At 33.1% G+C, this 20,936-nt stretch overlaps 1 protein-coding gene and 1 long non-coding RNA gene across 11 annotated transcripts in view; both read right to left on the bottom strand.

Annotated features, from left to right (window-relative positions):
* Positions 1–20,936, bottom strand: part of LOC127736561 (mucin-12-like) — a 67,343-nt gene that overhangs the window by 37,642 nt on the left and 8,765 nt on the right. Inside the window, exons 4-9 of one of the 10 annotated variants that reach the window (XM_052247123.1) lie at positions 19,953–20,126; positions 19,147–19,221; positions 16,978–17,151; positions 16,200–16,274; positions 5,212–5,385; positions 2,006–2,080 (exon numbers count right to left, since the gene is read on the bottom strand). In XM_052247123.1, the coding sequence (XP_052103083.1) occupies positions 2,006–2,080; positions 5,212–5,385; positions 16,200–16,274; positions 16,978–17,151; positions 19,147–19,221; positions 19,953–20,126 (747 nt within the window). The remainder of the gene's footprint in view (positions 1–2,005; positions 2,081–5,211; positions 5,386–16,199; positions 16,275–16,977; positions 17,152–19,146; positions 19,222–19,952; positions 20,127–20,936) is intronic. The other 9 variants (XM_052247124.1, XM_052247128.1, XM_052247125.1 and 6 more) reach the window with 9 other exon arrangements.
* LOC127736573 (uncharacterized) lies at positions 9,325–13,750 on the bottom strand. Its single transcript, XR_007999046.1, has 3 exons — positions 12,732–13,750; positions 10,867–11,188; positions 9,325–9,352 (listed from the first exon to the last, which is right to left on the bottom strand). It is a non-coding gene; the product is annotated as an uncharacterized LOC127736573 (long non-coding RNA).

Here is a 20,936-nt window from a genome sequence, read left to right on the forward strand (position 1 = left end):
AAGAATTATGAACATGAGAGCGCTAACAATGTAATTTTCCATATAATTAATGTTTCTAAGGAGCATAACTCTTTTAAAAATAAATGTTCGGCACTGATTTTTTAACTCGTCCAAGACATTGCTAATATAAACCTATGATATAAGTTTCTAAAAATCTGGCAAGAATTGTAAAGGAGAGCACTTACGATGCAATTTTCCATATAATTAATGTTTCCAAGGGGCAAAACTCTTTTAAAAATAAATGATTGGCACTGATTTTCGAACTCGTCCAAGACATTGCTGATATAAACCTATGATAAAAGTTTCATAAAAATCTGGCAAGAAATGTACACATGAGAGGGCTAACAAGACTGGACGGACGGAGGCCCGGCATTTCTATGTCCCCTGCAACGTGTTGCGCTTGGGACAAAAATCAATTCTATAATATTCTTATATAAGATGGGAACCAAAGTGCAAAATAAGTTTCTGGGAAAATCACCAAATATATTGGAGATTTTTTTAAAACAAAAATTATAATCATGCGGACTCATCAACATTCTCTAAATTTTTGAAAAAAATTATAATTTTGATTCAATAATACTTTAATATGATAAAAACCTTACCTAAAACATGCAGTGAGAATCTTGTTTCTTTGTTTACACAGGAATGACATCATAAATAAAATGCCTTATAGGTTGACCAACATCTGGGGCACTTGATTCCATATTTTCAACAGAAATAATGTAAGAAATTCTTTTGGTAATTTTTTTGGTCAGGCTTCAATCATGAAGACAGTGACATATGTGGTATTGTCATTTTATATTTCTGGTGATTGTAAATGTACAAAGTGAACTAGAGGATCTAAAGAGCCTGTGTCACTCCCTAGATCTATGCACATCTTCAACAATGGCCACTTTTCAACATTGTTGACTAGAATATAGTTCTTGTCTAAAATTTCTTTTTGAATGATCCTATTCTGGTGATAATTTTTACTGTTTTCAGTTTCTATCTTCTATAATTTTTGCCCATTATGAAAAAATAGGTAGAAATCATCAATAAAGGGAAACAACTCTTATAAAGAGTTGACAATTTCAGCCATGTTGACATATTTGTAGATCTAGTGCTTCTGAATCATTTTGCATATTTTTTTAACTAGATACACAAATGATGATTGTAGCAAAGTTAAGTTCCAATTGGAACAATAGTTTTAGAGGAGAAGATGTAAATGTTAACGGAAGCTAAGGTCAATGGATGTCAAGTTCCTTAGTAAAAAGAAAAAAAATTTGAATCAAATAAGTAAAAGTATTTTATACCTGGCTAGCTAAGAAAATTGCTTAAAGCATTTTTAAGTTATAGTCAGAAAACTGGAAAATCCCCAATTTTTTTATGAATAAAATCTCATAACTAAGAAATGTAAAATCTTAAATTTATAAAAATCGAAAGGGAGCTTGCGTCAATAGATATAAACAATTCACCAAAGTTTCATGAAAATTGGTGAAAGTGTTTTTTGAGTTATTGTCTGAAATGTTGACGTCGGATGGACAGACAGACAAATTGACATAAGACAGAGGGATGGACAAACAACTGTTAACCATAATACCTTTGTCTATATATAAAGACGGGCATATAAAAATTTACTATTTATATGCTCAAACTCTGAGCAGTTCTTACACCTTTCAATGGCAAGGGTTACATGTATGAAATACAAAAAATACTAACAAATTTATTTTGAATGGTTCTTTCTTAACATGGTATGAAGATATACTTACTTGCCTCTCATAAATAATTTTCATTAATTTCAATAAAATGTTGATATAACTTCAGCTGTTAGTTTTGTTTCTGACCTTTTAGTTTTCTTATGCAGCAATATTCAAGCAGCAGTCCGGTGAAAAATAGCAGATTCAAGCCAATTTTGAAAGCACTACTAAGCACAACTATGTATCTTTTGTTATTTCACTGCTTGAGATTTGGAATAAGTCTATACTCAACCAGTGCCATACAGATTTACAATATATATTGTACTTACCAGGTGTTGATGTCGTCATTGGAGAGTCATCAAGCATTGTCTCAGGGAAACTTCTCTCGGGTGGGCCATGTGTTTCTGAAATACAGAACAATTATTATTTTTCATTTTCAATCGAATTACAATGGCTTAAATGTGGTAAAATTAACCTTCAACAAGAAATCATATAAACTGTATTTAATTCACGAATACTGAAAACTAAGTTATCTTTTTAAGGAGATACTATTTTTGCCTTTAATCCTTTCTTGTCTACGTACCCTTACTACTTTTAATTTTCTCAATTTTCTAACTTTGTGTGAGTTTGACATTCACAATGATAAAAATTTGAACTAATTTTCTTCTCAAGAAATTGGCATAAATAAATTGCTCGCTCTCAAAAATTAGTTGGTTGATAGCAAACATATCACCTAATTATTGTGAGTTTTACATTAATATTATTAAAGAGATGAAAAATATAATGGCATGATATAATAAATTGCTTCGTCGATCGCAGCTGGATACAACCGCAGAGGTCCAACCCTGAACAGTTGGGGCAAAAATGGACACAATATTCGCGCTTGATACAGGTCTGAATTTGGATTGTAATTCAATATTTGACACATAATAGGTTTCTGACACAGATTAACTGTAGTCAAAGAACTTAGAATTGGTTATATCATTTGAATTTATATTCAATTTTTTGCATTTGTGCAATACACTATGCTGTTGCAAATTGACCTCCCCCCCCTTTTTTCAAAAAAAAAAAATTTGGAGGATTTTCTTTTTGATTTCTGAAATCTTGAAGAGAAAAAATTGTCCCCCCCCCCCCCCTTCCAATTTTTTTATTACCTCCCCCCTCTTTTTCCAAAAAAAAATTCTTTCCCTCAGGCTTGGTTATAATTTCAATTCAAATTTCCAAGGAGTTTGCAACCATAATAACCCATTTAAATACATCATAAAAGTCTTAAAATAGAAAATGACATACATGATCATAGCTAAAATTAATTTACCATAATCAGCATTTTTAAAATTATTAAAATAGTAACTTCTAATAAAATGCTCCGCTGGGCGCAGCTTGATACGACCGCAGAGGTCGAACCCTGAACAGTTGGGCACAACATTCAAGCTTGATACAGCACTGAATTTGGATTGTAATTAAATATTTGACACAGCATAGGTTTCTGACACAGAATGAATGTGGTCTAAGAACTTAAAATTTTTAATTTACCTATTCAAACCATATCATTATTATTTGCTTTTATATATAAATCAGAAATAACCAATTTAAAATGGAAAATTTTAAAGAAAAAAAGGAAAAAAAAATCCCCCCCCCCTAAATTTTTTGAACCCCCTTATGATTCATCACCCCAAAACTCAATTCTAGCCTTCCCTTTGAGGTATGGTACCTTGCAGTACAATTTCAGAGAGATCCATACACTTGAACACAAGTTATTGTCTGGAAACTAGAAAAATGCCTGTTTTTTGGCCCTTTTTTGGCCCCAAATTCCTAAACATTTAGGGCAACTACCCCCAAACTCAAACCCAGCTTTCCCTTTGTGATATGGAACCTTGTAGTACAATTTCATTAAGATCCATACACTTACACACAAGTTATTGTCATGAAACTAGAAAAATACTTGTTCTTTTGCCCCTTTATGGCCCCTAATTCCTAAAATGTTGAGGCAATTACCCCCAAAATCAATCCCAGCCTTCCCTTTGTAGTATGGTACCTTGCAGTACAATTTCAGAGAGATCCATACACTTGAACACAAGTTATTGTCTGGAAACTAGAAAAATGCTTATTTTTGGCCCCTTTTTGGCCCCTTATTCCTAAAGTTTTGGGCAATTACCCCCAAACTCAATTCCAGCTTTTCCTTTGTGATATGGAACCTTGTAGTATAATTTCATAAAGATCCATACACTTACACACAAGTTATTGTCATGAAACTAGAAAAATGCTTGTTTTTGGCCCCTTTTTGGCCCCTAATTCCTAAAATTTGGAGGCAATTACCCCCAAAATCTATCCCAGCATTCCCTTTGTGATATGGAACCTTGTGGTACAATGTCAGAGAGATCCATACACTTACACACAAGTTATTGTCATGAAACTAGAAAAATGCTTGTTTTTTACCCCATTTTGGCCCAATAATTCCTAAAATTTGGAGGCAATTACCCCCAAAATCAATCATAGCATTCCCTTTGTGATATGGAACCTTGTGGTACAATGTCAGAGATATCCATACACTAACACACAAATTATGTCTGGAAGTTACAAAAATGCTTATTTTTGGCCCCTTTTTGGCCCCTAATTCCTTAACTGTTGGTACCATAACCCCCAAAATCAATCCCCACCTTCCTTTTGTGGTATTGAACCTTATGGTAAAATTTCATAGAGATCCATTCACTTAAACTAAAGCAAGAGTGCGAAAACCAATGTGTCTTCGGACGAAGACGACGAAGACGCCAACGTCATACCAATATACGACCGCAAAATATTTTTGCGGTCGTATAAAAATTTCTTGATATTTAGAAGAAAATAAAAATTTTGCAATTTTTCCATTTATAAAGGGGCATAACTCTAGAAAAGTTAAAGTGACACCACCAAAATTCAAACTTGATCTGTGTTTTGTGGTAATAAGCATTGTGTATAAGTTTCTTAACATTTGGTTGAGGCAAACTTAAGTTAGAGAACGGAAACTGAACATTTTTCAATTTTTCCATTTATAAAGGGGCATAACTCTAGAACGGTTAAAGTGACCCCACCAAAATTCAAACTTGATCTGTGTTTTGTGGTAATAAGCATTGTGTATAAATTTCATAACAATTGGTTGAGGCAAACTCAAGTTAGAGAACGGAAAACAATTTTGGGACGTACATACAGACGGACAAGTGTAAAACTTAATGCCCCCACCGCTATGGTGGGGGCATAAAAAATGATGATGGGGTCGTTAACTTATCACTAGGTAAAATTTTGCGGTCGTATAAAAACCAAGACATCTAGATTTTAAAGGTCAAAATGCAGATCTAAATAATTGACTAGTGGCTATACAGTTTGTTTAACATTGTTGAAGGACAATTTAATAGAAAAACAAAGTATATGGGGTATCCATCCATGACACAAAATCAGTACATGCACAGCAAAAAAGCACACAATAAGCAAAGGAATATCTCAAGAATAAATACACCATAACTTTACAAATACAGGAGAGCATACGAAATATGAACATTACCACTGTCTACAGTTAAATCTGGTTGATTTAATTGCAACGCTGGCCATTTCTGATTCTGGTTGGCATTTCCTTCCATCTGCACACTTTGAATGTCAGTCACATCTGGCTTCTGTCCATCAAATTCTTTCTCCTTCTCAAGATCTTTATCATTACATGGCATCATGGATTTTTCAACTGTAAAATATATGTATCTGTATAGATATAACTATGTGCTTATTTTTCATAATCATACATTCCTTTCTAATGTCAAAGGAAATGCAGTTAGATGGAGAACTGAAATTGTTTGCTAAATATTCAGGGATTGTGTTGGAACATGGACAGTAATTCTGAGATTATTGCATGCAAATTCCTACCAGCAGTAACATTGGACACGTTTATACTTAATTTTGTCCCGGATTAAAGGTAGGATTTTGAGGCCTTTTGTCACCTTTGTAAGATAGGAAATAAATGTGGATAGTGTCCACATGTGGACACAGATGATGCCCCCGCTTGCATATCATATAGTTATAAAGGGACATAACTGAAGAACTGTAAAAGTGACGCTACCCAAATTTGAACTTGATCTGAGTTGTGTGGTAAAAAGCATTGTGTGTAAGTCTCATAAAATTTGGTTGAGGCTAACTTAAGTAGAGAACAGAAACTCATAAAATGCTCTGCAGGGCGCAGCTTGATACGACCGCAGAGGTCGAACCCTGAACAGTTGGGGCAAGCATGGACACAACATTCAAGCTTGATACAGCACTGAATTTGGATTGTGATTAAAATATTTGACACAGCATAGGTTTCTGACACAGAATGAATGTGGTCAAAGAACTTAAAAAAATTTAATTTACCTATTCAAACCATATCATTATTATTTGTTTGTATATATAAATCAGAAATAAACAATTTAAAATGGAAAATTTAAAAAAAAAAAAAAGGAAAAAAAGGAAAAAAAATCCCTCCCCCAAATTTTTTGAACCCCCTTATGATTCATCACCCCCAAACTCAATCCCAGCCTTCCCTTTGTGGTATGGTACCTTGCAGTACAATTTCAGAGAGATCCATACACTTTAACACAAGTTTTTGTCTGGAAACTAGAAAAATGCTTGTTTTTAGGCCCCTTTTTGGCCCCAAATTCCTAAACGTTTAGCGCAATTACCCCCAAACTCGATTCCAGCTTTCCCTTTGTGATATGGGTCAATGTTGGCATTTGTTTCTCCATAGGCGGTAATGGTAACGTTTTCTTCTGTTGCTCAGTCCATATCGTTAACTTGGATATGTATGATGGCTTGTCTCGAAGCTGAGACATTTTCACATATGTGGTTAAATTTTTCGGGGTACGAAGTGAGTTTACTTTTTCCTTAAATTAGGAAACCCTGAGAATCCTTTCGTGATGCGGCTCCTCGTGGTAAAAAATCCCTTTTTTAACACAATAAGTTCTTTGAAAATTTAATACTTTGAACACATTTAATAGCTCCATAGTTTTTACACATTTATTCTATGTTCCCCTACTTTCTAAATCAACACAAATGGTTAAGCTCAGTCACTTGTTTATCATAGAAACGTGTCAAATATCACTACACAGAGATTTTTGGTTTACACAAAACTTTTGAGTTCCTCATTTTGAGGCACATTAGGGATATTGACCCATATTGGAATCCATAGTTCTGATTTTTCCAAATATTCTTGTGTGATCTTCATTGGTATGACTTTCTGAATAAATATTTGTATTTTTGTCCATTTCTGAAAAAAAATAAAGTTGTTTTAGCACTATAAGGCAATGATCCTTTAATCGCTTTATTTATTTATTTTTAATACAATGTGTATGTATAATTATTTTTTTCCAATATACCTTCACTAATCATAATATTGACAAAACATCTGATGATTACCTTAAATTACAATACACAGACCTAGTGAAAACATTCAATAAAATTTTCTGGTGCCTAAAAGTGCATTTTGACTGAGAAATTATGTAAAAATGTAGATTTCATTAAAAAGACACCAAAATACTTAAATATTTTTACCAGTGGAAATCTGTTATTTTCAACTATATTATCCACTCTAAACTACTGTGAATGTCATTTTTATCATATAATTAGAGTGCAATGAAGTACAAATTTTCAAAACTTGTCCTTTCACATAATTCTATTTAAAAAAAAAAGTTTTTTAGATGTATTTCAGTGAAAACCCTTTATCAGTGAGAAATGCACATGAGGTTTCAAAGGAAATATTGTGACATCACACGTATTATGACATCATTAAATAACAGCCGATCAAAATAATGCTAATTACAGTTTGCAGTGATACATGAGGAACAGTTGCCTCAAGGTTTAACTCGAAATATTGAGTCGAAAAGATCAGTAACTAAGCATTTTTATATAATATCAAGACCATAGTAACAGTTTTCATATCAGCATATTTTCAACATACTGACTGTAATTTCAACTGCATAATTCTATAAATAAATAATTTAGAGCTTGCCTAATAAAATAAAATGCTTACCAGTTATTCAGAACTTTTTAAAACCTCTTGTTTGCCGTCGCAGATTAAATAGTAATCATATGTCTGAAACTGAAATAAGACAAAAAATTTACTCAGGCTGTGTTATCATTTGATATAAATACATAAGTATTATTGAGAGAGAAAAAATCTAATTCTTGAAAGTTTTATCACAAAAAAAAGAGAGATGCTTCTCCCTTGTGGCTTATTAACCTTCATTTTAACCTTTTCTATGAGGAGCGATGAGTAGTATCTTAATCATAATAGTTGAATAGGTGCAGCACTGTGTTTTCAAAAGGTTTGACCCTCCCCCTTTTTCACTGAGAAAAAGACAATATCTTGTGATTAGCTAGTGTGCATTAAAATAGAATAGTTCATGATTTTCTTAAGATGTGTTTGTCTGTTTATTCGCATATAATTTATAATGACCAGGGGTCAAATTATTGGTTTAACGCACATGTACAAAATGTAATGATGACTGATGTATCTAATTTTACTTGTATGAAGTTTGTTATTTTCCTATATTATCAGTAATTCCTGTAGACTAGAATGATAATTACAAAACAAAGACTTTATTGTGTCATGTTTACTTACAATTTAACAATATTAAATGTTCATGCCTTTTTCCAGTCATAACAAGTGCCTTTCGGATCTCTTGGGAAAACAGAGATTTGATTGTGCCTAAAAGAAGTGTTCAGCCCCGTGCCAGTAATGCATTTCAAAAGTGAAAAAAGTGGCTGATCTTTATAGATAATGTTTATCTAGAACCCAGCTGTGATAACTAGGTATATATAAAACTAACCTTCATTTTCACAATTTTCTCTGGTGTACAAGGTGCAATCATTCATAAATCAGTCTGAGAGCTGCTGAATATCTTGTTGTAAGATGGTTTAATGTTCGCAATTGTTTCTCCATAGGCGATAATGGTAACGTTTTCTTCTGTTGCTCAGTCCATATCGTTAACTTGGATATGTATGATGGCTCGTCTCGAGACATTTTCACATATGTGGTTAAATTTTTCGGGGTACGAAGTGAGTTTACTTTTTCCGTAAATTAGCAAACCCTGAGAATCCTTTCGTGCTGCGGCTCCTCGTGGTAAAAAATCCCTTTTTTAACACAATTAGTTCTTTGAAAATTTAATACTTTGAACACATTTAATAGCTCTATAGTTTTTACACATTTATTCTATGTTCCCCTACTTTCTAAATCAACACAAATGGTTAAGCTCAGTCACTTGTTTCTCATAGAAACGTGTCAAATATCACTACACAGAGTTTTTTTGTTTACACAAAACTTTTGAGTTCCTAATTTTGAGGCGCATTAGGGATATTGACCCATATGGAACCTTGTAGTACAATTTCATAATGATCCATACACTTACACACAAGTTATTGTCATGAAACTAGAAAAATGCTTGTTTTTTGCCCCTTTTTGGCCCCTAATTCCTAAAACTTTGAGGCAATTACCCCCAAAATCAATCCCAGCCTTCCCTTTGTGGTATGGTCAGTACAATTTCAGAGAGATCCATTATCCATACACTAGAACACAAGTTATAGTCTGGAAACAAGAAAAATGTTTATTTTTGGCCCCTTATTCCGAAAAGTTTTGGGCAATTACCCCCAAACTTGATTCCAGCTTTCCCTTTGTGATATGGAACCTTGTAGTACAATTTCAGAAAGATCCATACACTTACACACAAGTTATTGTCATGAAACTAGAAAAATACTTGTTTTGTGCCCCCTAATTCCTAAAATTGAGGCAATTAGCCCCAAAAATCAATCCCAGCATTCCCTTTGTGATATGGAACCTTGTGGTACAATGTCATAGAGATCCATACACTAACACACAAGTTATGTCTGGAAGTTTCAAAAATGCTTATTTTTGGCCCCTAATTCCTTAACTGTTGGTACCATAACCCCCAAAATCAATCCCAACCTTCCTTTTGTGGTATTGAACCTTATGGTAAAATTTCATAGAGATCCATTCACTTAAAATAAAGTTAAAGTGCGAAAACCAATGTGTCTTCGGACGACGAAGACGACGCCAACGTCATACCAATATATGATTTTGCCGTCGTATAAAAATTCAGCAATTTTTCTATTTGTTAACATGCATAACTCTAGAACGGTTGTGTATATGTTTTATAACATTTGGTTGAGACAAACTAAACTTAGAGAATGGAAACGAAAAATTCAGCAATTTTTATGTTTATAAAGGGACATAACTCAAGAATGGTAAAAGTGTCGCCACCAAATTTTGTACTTAATCTGTATTATGTAGTCATAAGCATTTTGTATAAGTTTCATAACATTTGGTTGAGGCAAACTAAAGTTAGAAAACGGAAACAAAAAATTTGTACTTGATCTTAGTTTTGTGGTAATGAATATTGTGTATAGGTTTCATAATGTTTGGTTGGGGCAAACTTAAGTTACAGAATGGAAACTAAAAATTTTGCAATCTTTCGATTTATAAAGGGGCATAACTCAATAATGGTTAAAGTGACACTACCCAAATTCAACTTGATCTGTGTTTTATCAGTGGAAGTAAAAATTAAACATTGCATTGTATAAAGCATTGATTGTAGTTGATTCAACTATAATCATGGACAAAGGAAAATAACTCCAATTTTAATAAAATGCTCCGCTGGGGGCAGCTTGATACGACCACAGAGGTCGAACCCTGAACAGTTGGGGCAAGTATGGACACAACATTCAAGCTTAATCAGCACTGAATTTGGATTGTGATTAAATATTTGACACAGCATATATATAGGTTTCTGACACAGAATGAATGTGGTCTAAGAACTTAAAAAATTTTAATTTACCTATTCAAACCATATCATTATTATTTGCTTTTATATATAAATCAGAAATAAACAATTTAAAATGGAAAATTTTAAAGAAAAAAAAAGGAAAAAAAGGGAAAAAAAAATCCCTCACCCAAATATTTTGAACCCCTTATGATTAATCACCCCCAAACTCAATCCCAACCTTCCTTTTGTGGTATGGTACCTTGCAGTACAATTTCAGAGAGATCCATACACTTGAACACAAGTTATTGTCTGGAAACTAGAAAAATGCTTGTTTTAGGCCCCTTTTTGGCCCTAAACTCCTAAACGTTTAGGGCAATTACCCCCTAACTCAAACCCAGCTTTCCTTTGTGATATGGAACCTTGTAGTACAACTTCATAAAGATCCATACACTTACACACAAGTTATTGTCATGAAACTAGAAAAATACTTGTTTTTTGCCCCTTTTTGGCCCCTAATTCCTAAAATTTTGAGGCAATTACCCCCAAAATCAATCCCAGTCTTCCCTTTGTGGTATGGTACCTTGCAGTACAATTTCAGAGAGATCCATACACTTAAACACAAGTTATTGTCTGTAAACTAGAAAAATGCTTATTTTTGGCCCTTTTTTGGCCCCTAATTCCTAAACGTTTTGGGCAATTACCCCCAAACTCATTTCCAGCTTTCCCTTTGTGATATGGAACCTTGTGGTACAATTTCAGAAAGATCCATACAATTACACACAAGTTATGTCTGGAAGTTACAATAAAATGCTCCGCAGGGCGCAGCTTGATACGACCGCAGAGGTCGAACCCTGAACAGTTGGGGCAAGTATGGACACAACATTCAAGCTTGATACAGCTCTGAATTTGGATTGTGATTAAATATTTGACACAGCATAGGTTTCTGACACAGAATGAATGTGGTCTAAGAACTTAAAAATTTTAAATTGGACATTCACCTGTTATGGTCCAATATCCAAAATCTAAATACATGGTTAGATTCAGCATATCAAAGAACCCCAAGAATTCAATTTTTGATGAAATCAAAACAAAGTTTAATTTTGGACCCTTTTGACCTCAATGTGGACAAAGTTGATTACGAGGCCCAAAAATCAAAAATCTAAATACATGGTTAGATTCAGCATATCAAAGAACCCCATATATTCAATTTTTGTTGAAATCAAACAAAGTTTAATTTTGGACCCCGATTTGGACCAACTTGAAAACTGGGCCCATAATAAAAAATCTAAATACATGTTTAGATTCAGCATATCAAACAACCCTAAAAATTCAATTTTTGTTAAAATCAAACTAAGTTTAATTTTGGACCCTTTGGACCTTAATGTAGACCAATTTGAAAACTGAACCAAAAATTAAGAATCTAAATACAAGGTTAGATTCGGCATATCAAAGAACCCCAATAATTAAATTTTTGATGAAATCAAACAAAGTTAAATTTTGGACCCTTTGGACCTCAATGTGGACCAATTTAAAAACAGGACCCAAAATCCAAAAACTTAATACACGGTTAGATTCAGCATATTAAAGAACCCCAAGAATTCAAGAATAAAACCCCATTGAAATTGATCAAGAAATAAGCAATTTATAGGAAGTATCTTCTTTTGCACAATACTGTGCAATTGAATATTTCTTGCTATTGCGCAATATTGTACAATTGACAATTTCTTGCTATTGCGCAATATTGTGCTATTGGATATTTCTTGCTATTGTGCAATACTGTGCAATTGAAGATTCCTTGCTATTGCGCAATACTGTGCAATTGAAGATTTCTTGCTATTGTGCAATACTGTGCAATTGAAAATTTCTTGCTATTGCACAATACTTATTATATAATAATTTACACATCCTGTTTGGTGTGTATCTCCTACCATATCATTATTACTTGCTTTTAAATATAAATCAGAAATAACCAACTTAAAATGGAAAATTTTAAAAGAAAAAAAAAAGGAAAAAAAGAAAAAAAAAAGAAAAAAAAAAATCCCCCCCCCCCCCAAATTTTTTGAACCCCTTATGATTCATCACCCCCAAACTCAATCCCAGCCTTCCCTTTGTGGTATGGTACCTTGCAGTACAATTTCAGAGAGATCCATACACTTAAACACAAAATATTGTCTGGAAACTAGAAAAAATGCTTATTTTTGGCCCCTTTTTGGCCCCCAATTCCTAAACGTTTCGGGCAATTACCCCCAAACTCAATTCCAGCTTTCCCTTTGTGATATGGAACCTTGTAGTACAATTTCAGAAATATCCAAACACTTACACACAAGTTATTGTCATGAAACTAGAAAAATGCTTGTTTTTTGCCCCTTTTTTGGCCCCTAATTCCTAACATTTTGAGGCAATTACCCCCAAAATCAATTACAGCCTTCCCTTTGTGATATGGAACCTTGTGGTACAATGTCAGAGAGATCCATACACTTACACACAAGTTATTGTCTGGAAGTTACAAAATGCTTATTTTTGGCCCCTTTTTGGCCCCTAATTCCTTAACTGTTGGTACCATAACCCCCAAAATCAATCCCAACCTTCCTTTCGTGGTCTTGAACCTTATGGTAAAATTTCATGGAGATCCATTCACTTAAACTAAAGTTAGAGTGCGAAAACCAATGTGTCTTCGGACAATGACGCCGGACGACGACGCCAACGTCATACCAATATACGACCAAAAATTTTTTAATTTTTGCGGTCGTATAAAAATGGTTATTTTTGGCCCCTTTTTGGCCCCTAATTCCTTAACTGTTGGTACCATAACCCCCAAAATCAATCCCAACCTTCCTTTTGTGGTATTGAACCTTATGGTAAAATTTCATAGAGATCCATTCACTTAAACTAAAGTTAGAGTGCGAAAACCAATGTGTCTTTGGACGACGACGACGAAGACGCCAACGTCATACCAATATACGACCGCAAAATTTTTTTGCGGTCGTATAAAAATTACTTGATATTTAGAAGAAAATAAAAATTTTGCAATTTTTCCATTTATATAGGGGCATAACTCTAGAAAAGTTAAAGTGACACCACCAAAATTCAAACTTGATCTGTGTTTTGTGGTAATAAGCATTGTGTATAAGTTTCTTAACATTTGGTTGAGGCAAACTTAAGTTAGAGAACGGAAACTGAACATTTTTCAATTTTTCCATTTATAAAGGGGCATAACTCTAGAACGGTTAAAGTGACCCCACCAAAATTCAAACTTGATCTGTGTTTTGTGGTAATAAGCATTGTGTATAAATTTCATAACAATTGGTTGAGGCAAACTCAAGTTAGAGAACCGAAAACAATTTTGGGACATACATACAGACGGACAAGTGTAAAACTTAATGCCCCCACCGCTATGGTGGGGGCATAAAAAATGATGATGGGGTCGTTAACTTATCACTAGGTAAAATTTTGCATACTGAATTTTGTTACTTTTACAAATTGAAGTGATGAAATTGATCAAAAATACTTTTGATATTTTGAAAATTATTTCGTAAATGCCGAAAATGACAGGCACTGGCAAAATCACTGTAAATGGGAGAAGCATTTTGTTGGGAGAAATGTGAAAAACTGATATTTCAGGTAATTTTCTTTAGAATATTGTGCATGAAGAGTAAAAAAAAAATGGTGTATGGCCATAACTTCTGCAATAATCAATCAATTTAAACTTTAATTAATTATAGATTCTTAAGATATGAATGCATACCAAACAGCTAATCAAATGAATCATTGCATTACAGAAAAAGTGCTGAAAATGATATTTCCAGCCAATTTGCACTTTTCAAAAGCCACAAATTTGCAAAAATCTCCTAACAAGAATTAATCTCCAAGTTAATATTTTTCTTCTTCTAATAAATATCTTATAAATCATTTCAGAGATTCCAGAAATTAGCGGCTCTAAAGAGCCTGTGTAGCTCACCTTGGTCTATGTGCATATCAAACAAAGGAAAGACACTCTCCAACATTGTAGACAAGAATAGACTTCATGACAAAAATCTCTATTTTGTTGATCTTGTACTACTGATCTTTCAGTCTATTTAGTTTCTCTCTATCTTCTTTAGTTTTTGCTCAAAACACACAAGAGGGTAAAAAAATTCTCAATTAAGGGCAATCACTCCTATCAAGAGTGACAGTCTACAAACAATATCGGCGAAATTTCACTTTTTAATAGATCTTGCCTTGCTGATCATGTTTGTGATTTAAAGTGTTTATTTATCTATTATAATATAAATCATATAAGGCATAACGGAAAATAATGTTTCTCTCTAAATATCATAGTTTTCAAGATAATAGGCAAAAATGAAAAAAATAAATGGAGAATGTGTCCCCATGGACACAGATGATGCCCCAGCTTGCATACAACATTATAAAGGGACATAACTCAAGAACAATAAAAGTGACGCTACCCAAATTTGTACTTGATCTTAGTTTTGTGGTAATAAGTATTGTGTATAGGTTTCATGTTTGGTTGGGGCAAACTTAAGTTACAGAACGGAAACTAAAAATTTTGCAGTTTTTCGATTTATAAAGGAGCATATCTCAATAATGGTTAAAGTGACACTACCCAAATTCAACTTGATCTGTGTTTTATCAGTAGAAGGCAAAATTAAACATTGTATTGTATAAAGCATTGATTGTAGTTGATTCAACTATAATCATGGACAAAGGAAGATAATTCCAAATTTAAAAATTACTTGAATGACATCAATATTTTTAGAAAAAAAATGAAAAATTTAGCAAGAACAGTTAAAGTGACTCCACCAAAATTCAAACTTTATCTGTATTTTGTGGTAATAAGCATTGTGTATAAGTTTGAAAACATTTAGTTGAGGCAAACTTAAGTTAGAGAACAGAAACAAATTTTGGGACGTACGGACAGACGGACAAGGGTAAAACTTAATGCCCCCTCCGCTTCGTCGGGGGCATATAAATATATGGTAAAATTTGTCATTTATGGGCAATAACTCCTATAAGAATTTGTCTTACAGTTTTGACGTATATGGACAATGGGTAGAGCTCATTATGCTGAATTTTTTTGCTAATATTTTCTCTATTTAGAACGGTTCAAAAAATAATAGACAAAACTTGCATTTTACCCCTATGTTCTATTTTTAGCCATGTCTGCCATATTGGTTGGCGGGCTGGGTCATCGGGCACATTTTAAAACTAGATATCCCAATAATGATTGTGGCCAAGTTTGGTTAAATTTGGCCAAGTAGTTTCAGAGGAGAAGATTTTTGTAAAAGTTAACGGACAAGGACGACAGACGACAGACGCCAAGTGATGAGAAAAGCTCACTTGGCCCATTGGGCCAGGTGAGCTAAAATTGCAGAAAACAGATATTTTCAACCAAATTTCAATCGACAAGGGCTTCAACTATCACAAAAGTTGCTCAACCAATGCAAATGTTGAAATTTTTATGGCATAACTGTAACATGTTAACAACATGTATGAAAAAGTTTCAAATTCAATGGACCATGACAAACGGGACAGACCAAAAAATCTCCAAGAAAATGAGAATTGTCAGTGCTAATACAACCATCTGCAAATTGAATCTTATTGCTTACCATAAAATGACCATATCAAAAAGAATTGTTGTTGCAACTAAAGCTGCCTGAAACAGCAGGCTTAATCTTCTAACTGAGGTAAGACGAAAAATTAACTTGTTCTATCAAATAGTGCCATACAGATTTACAATATATATTGTACTTACCAGGTGTTGATGTGGTCGTTGGAGAGTCATCAAGCATTGTCTCAGGAAAACTTCTCTCGGGTGGGCCATGTGTTTCTGAAATACAGAACAATTATTATTTTTCATTTTCAATCGAATTACAATGGCTTAAATGTGGTAAAATTAACCTTCAACAAGAAATCATATAAGCTGTATTAAATTCACGAATACTGAAAACTAAGTTATCTTTTTAAGGAGATACTATTTTTGCCTTTAATCCTTTCTTGTCTACGTACCCTTACTACTTTTTATTTTCTCAATTTTTCTAACTTTGTGTGAGTTTGACATATTCACAATGATAAAAATTTGAATTAATTTTCTTCTCAAGAAATTCGCATAAATAAATTGCTGGCTCACAATAATTAGTTGGTTGATAGCAAACAAATCACCTAATTATTGTGAGTTTACATTAATATTACTAAAGAGATGATAAATATAATGGCATGATATAATAAATAATATGACTAAAAAGATGTGGGGAGTTACATGATAATGAGACACCAACCCAATCACAAAAACCAAGACATCTAGATTTTAAAGGTCAAAATGCAGATCTAAACAATTGACTAGTGGCTATACAGTTTGTTTAACATTGTTGAAGGACAATTTAATAGAAAAACAAAGGATATGGGGTATCCATCCATGACACAAAATCAGTACATGCACAGCAAAAAAGCACACAATAAGCAAAGGAATATCTCAAGAATAAATACACCATAACTTTACAAATACAGAAGAGCATACAAAATATGAACATTACCACTGTCTACAGTTAAATCTGGTTGATTTAATTGCAATGCTGGCCATTTCTGATTCTGGTTGGCATTTCCTTCCATCTGCACACTTTGAATGTCAGTCACATCTGGCTTCTGTCCATCAAATTCTTTCTCCTTCTCCAGATCTTTATCATTACATGGCATCATGGATTTTTCAACTGTAAAATATATGTATCTATATAGATATAACTATGTGCTTATTTTTCATAATCATACATTCCTTTCTAATGTCAAAGGAAATGCAGTTAGATGGAGAACTGAAATTGTTTGCTAAATATTCAGGGATTGTGTTAGAACATGGACAGTAATTCTGAGGTTATTGCATGCAAATTCCAACCAGCAGTAACATTGGACACGTTTATACTTACATTTTGTCCCGGATTTAAGGCAGGATTTTGAGGGCTTTAGTCACCTTTGTAAGATAGGAAAAAAATGATGATGGGGTCGTTAACTTGTCACTAGGTAAAATTTTGCACACTGAATTTTTTTAATTTTACAAATTGAAGTGTTGAAATTGATCAGAAATACTTTTGATTTTTTGAAAATTATTTCGTAAATACCGAAAATGACAGGCACTGGCAAAATCACTGTAAATGGGAGAAGCATTTTGTTGGGAGAGACGTGAAAAACTGATATTTCAGGTAATTTTCTTTAGAATATTGTGCATGAAGAGTAAAAAAAAAATGGTGTATGGCCATAACTTCTGCAATAATCAATCAATTTAAACTTTAACTAATTATAGATTCTTAAGATATGAATGCATACCAAACAGCTAATCAAATGAATCATTGCATTACAGAAAAAGTGCTGAAAATGATATTTTCAGCCAATTTGCACTATTCAAAAGCCACAAATTTGCAAAAATCTCCTAACAAGAATTAATCTCCAAGTTAATATTTTTCTTCTTCTAATAAATATCTTATAAATCATTTCAGAGATCCAGAAATTAGAGGCTCTAAAGAGCCTGTGTAGCTCACCTTGGTCTATGTGCATATCAAACAAAGGACAGACACTCTCCAACATTGTAGACAAGAATAGACTTCATGACAAAAATCTCTATTTTGTTGATCTTGTACTACTAATCTTTCAGTCTATTTAGTTTCTCTCTATCTTCTTTAGTTTTTGCTCAAAACACAAAAGAGGGTAAAAAAATCCTCAATTAAGGGCAATCACTCCTATGAATAGTGACAGTCTAGATCTACTAACAATATCGGCGAAATTTGACATTTTAATAGATCTTGCCTTGCTGATCATTTTTGTGATTTAAAGTGTTTATTTATCTATTATAATTTAAATCATATAAGGCATAACAGAAAAAAAATGTTTCTCTCTAAATATCATAGTTTTCAAGATAATAGGCAAAAATGAAAAAAAAATGGTAAAATTTGTCATTTATGGGCAATAACTCCTATAAGAATTTGTCTTACAGTTTTGACGTATATGGACAATTGGTAGAGCTCATTATGCTGAACATTTTTGCTAATATTTTCTCTATTTAGAACGGTTCAAAAATAATAGACAAAACTTGCATTTTACCCCTATGTTCTATTTTTAGCCATGTCTGCCATATTGGTTGGCGGGCTGGGTCATCGGGCACATTTTAAAACTAGATATCCCAATAATGATTGTGGCCAAGTTTGGTTAAATTTGGCCCAGTAGTTTCAGAGGAGAAGATTTTTGTAAAAGTTAACGGACAAGGACGACAGACGACAGACGCCAAGTGATGAGAAAAGCTCACTTGGCCCATTGGGCCAGGTGAGCTAAAATTGCAGAAAACAGATATTTTCAACCAAATTTCAATCGACAAGGGCTTCAACTATCACAAAAGTTGCTCAACCAATGCAAATGTTGAAATTTTTATGGCATAACTGTAACATGTTAACAACATGTATGAAAAAGTTTCAAATTCAATGGACCATGACAAACGGGACAGACCAAAAAATCTCCAAGAAAATGAGAATTGTCAGTGCTAATACAACCATCTGCAAATTGAATCTTATTGCTTACCATAAAATGACCATATCAAAAAGAATTGTTGTTGCAACTAAAGCTGCCTGAAACAGCAGGCTTAATCTTCTAACTGAGGTAAGACGAAAAATTAACTTGTTCTATCAAATAGTGCCATATAGATTTACAATATATATTGTACTTACCAGGTGTTGATGTGGTCGTTGGAGAGTCATCAAGCATTGTCTCAGGAAAACTTCTCTCGGGTGGGCCATGTGTTTCTGAAATACAGAACAATTATTATTTTTCATTTTCAATCGAATTACAATGGCTTAAATGTGGTAAAATTAACCTTCAACAAGAAATCATATAAGCTGTATTAAATTCACGAATACTGAAAACTAAGTTATCTTTTTAAGGAGATACTATTTTTGCCTTTAATCCTTTCTTGTCTACGTACCCTTACTACTTTTTATTTTCTCAATTTTCTAACTTTGTGTGAGTTTGACATATTCACAATGATAAAAATTTGAATTAATTTTCTTCTCAAGAAATTCGCATAAATAAATTGCTGGCTCACAATAATTAGTTGGGTGATAGCAAACAAATCACCTAATTATTGTGAGTTTACATTAATATTACTAAAGAGATGATAAATATAATGGCATGATATAATAAATAATATGACTAAAAAGATGTGGGGAGTTACATGATAATGAGACACCAACCCAATCACAAAAACCAAGACATCTAGATTTTAAAGGTCAAAATGCAGATCTAAACAATTGACTAGTGGCTATACAGTTTGTTTAACATTGTTGAAGGACAATTTAATAGAAAAACAAAGTTGAAGGACAATTTAATAGAAAAACAAAGGATATGGGGTATCCATCCATGACACAAAATCAGTACATGCACAGCAAAAAAGCACACAATAAGCAAAGGAATATCTCAAGAATAAATACACCATAACTTTACAAATACAGAAAAGCATACAAAATATGAACATTACCACTGTCTACAGTTAAATCTGGTTGATTTAATTGCAATGCTGGCCATTTCTGATTCTGGTTGGCATTTCCTTCCATCTGCACACTTTGAATGTCAGTCACATCTGGCTTCTGTCCATCAAATTCTTTCTCCTTCTCCAGATCTTTATCATTACATGGCATCATGGATTTTTCAACTGTAAAATATATGTATCTATATAGATATAACTATGTGCTTATTTTTCATAATCATACATTCCTTTCTAATGTCAAAGGAAATGCAGTTAGATGGAGAACTGAAATTGTTTGCTAAATATTCAGGGATTGTGTTAGAACATGGACAGTAATTCTGAGGTTATTGTATGCAAATTCCAACCAGCAGAAACATTGGACACGTTTATACTTACATTTTGTCCCGGATTTAAGGCAGGATTTTGAGGGCTTTAGTCACCTTTGTAAGATAGGAAAAAAATGATGATGGGGTCGTTAACTTGTCACTAGGTAAAATTTTGCACACTGAATTTTTTTACTTTCACAAATTGAAGTGTTGAAATTGATCAGAAATACTTTTGATTTTTTGAAAATTATTTCGTAAATACCGAAAATGACAGGCACTGGCAAAATCACTGTAAATGGGAGAAGCATTTTGTTGGGAGAGACGTGAAAAACTGATATTTCAGGTAATTTTCTTTAGAATATTGTGCATGAAGAGTAAAAAAAAAATGGTGTATGGCCATAACTTCTGCAATAATCAATCAATTTAAACTTTAACTAATTATAGATTCTTAAGATATGAATGCATACCAAACAGCTAATCAAATGAATCATTGCATTACAGAAAAAGTGCTGAAAATGATATTTTCAGCCAATTTGCACTATTCAAAAGCCACAAATTTGCAAAAATCTCCTAACAAGAATTAATCTCCAAGTTAATATTTTTCTTCTTCTAATAAATATCTTATAAATCATTTCAGAGATTCCAGAAATTAGAGGCTCTAAAGAGCCTG

Source organism: Mytilus californianus, unplaced genomic scaffold, assembly GCF_021869535.1.
Source record: "Mytilus californianus isolate M0D057914Y unplaced genomic scaffold, xbMytCali1.0.p SCAF_33, whole genome shotgun sequence".
Taxonomy (NCBI): Eukaryota; Metazoa; Mollusca; class Bivalvia; order Mytilida; family Mytilidae; genus Mytilus; species Mytilus californianus.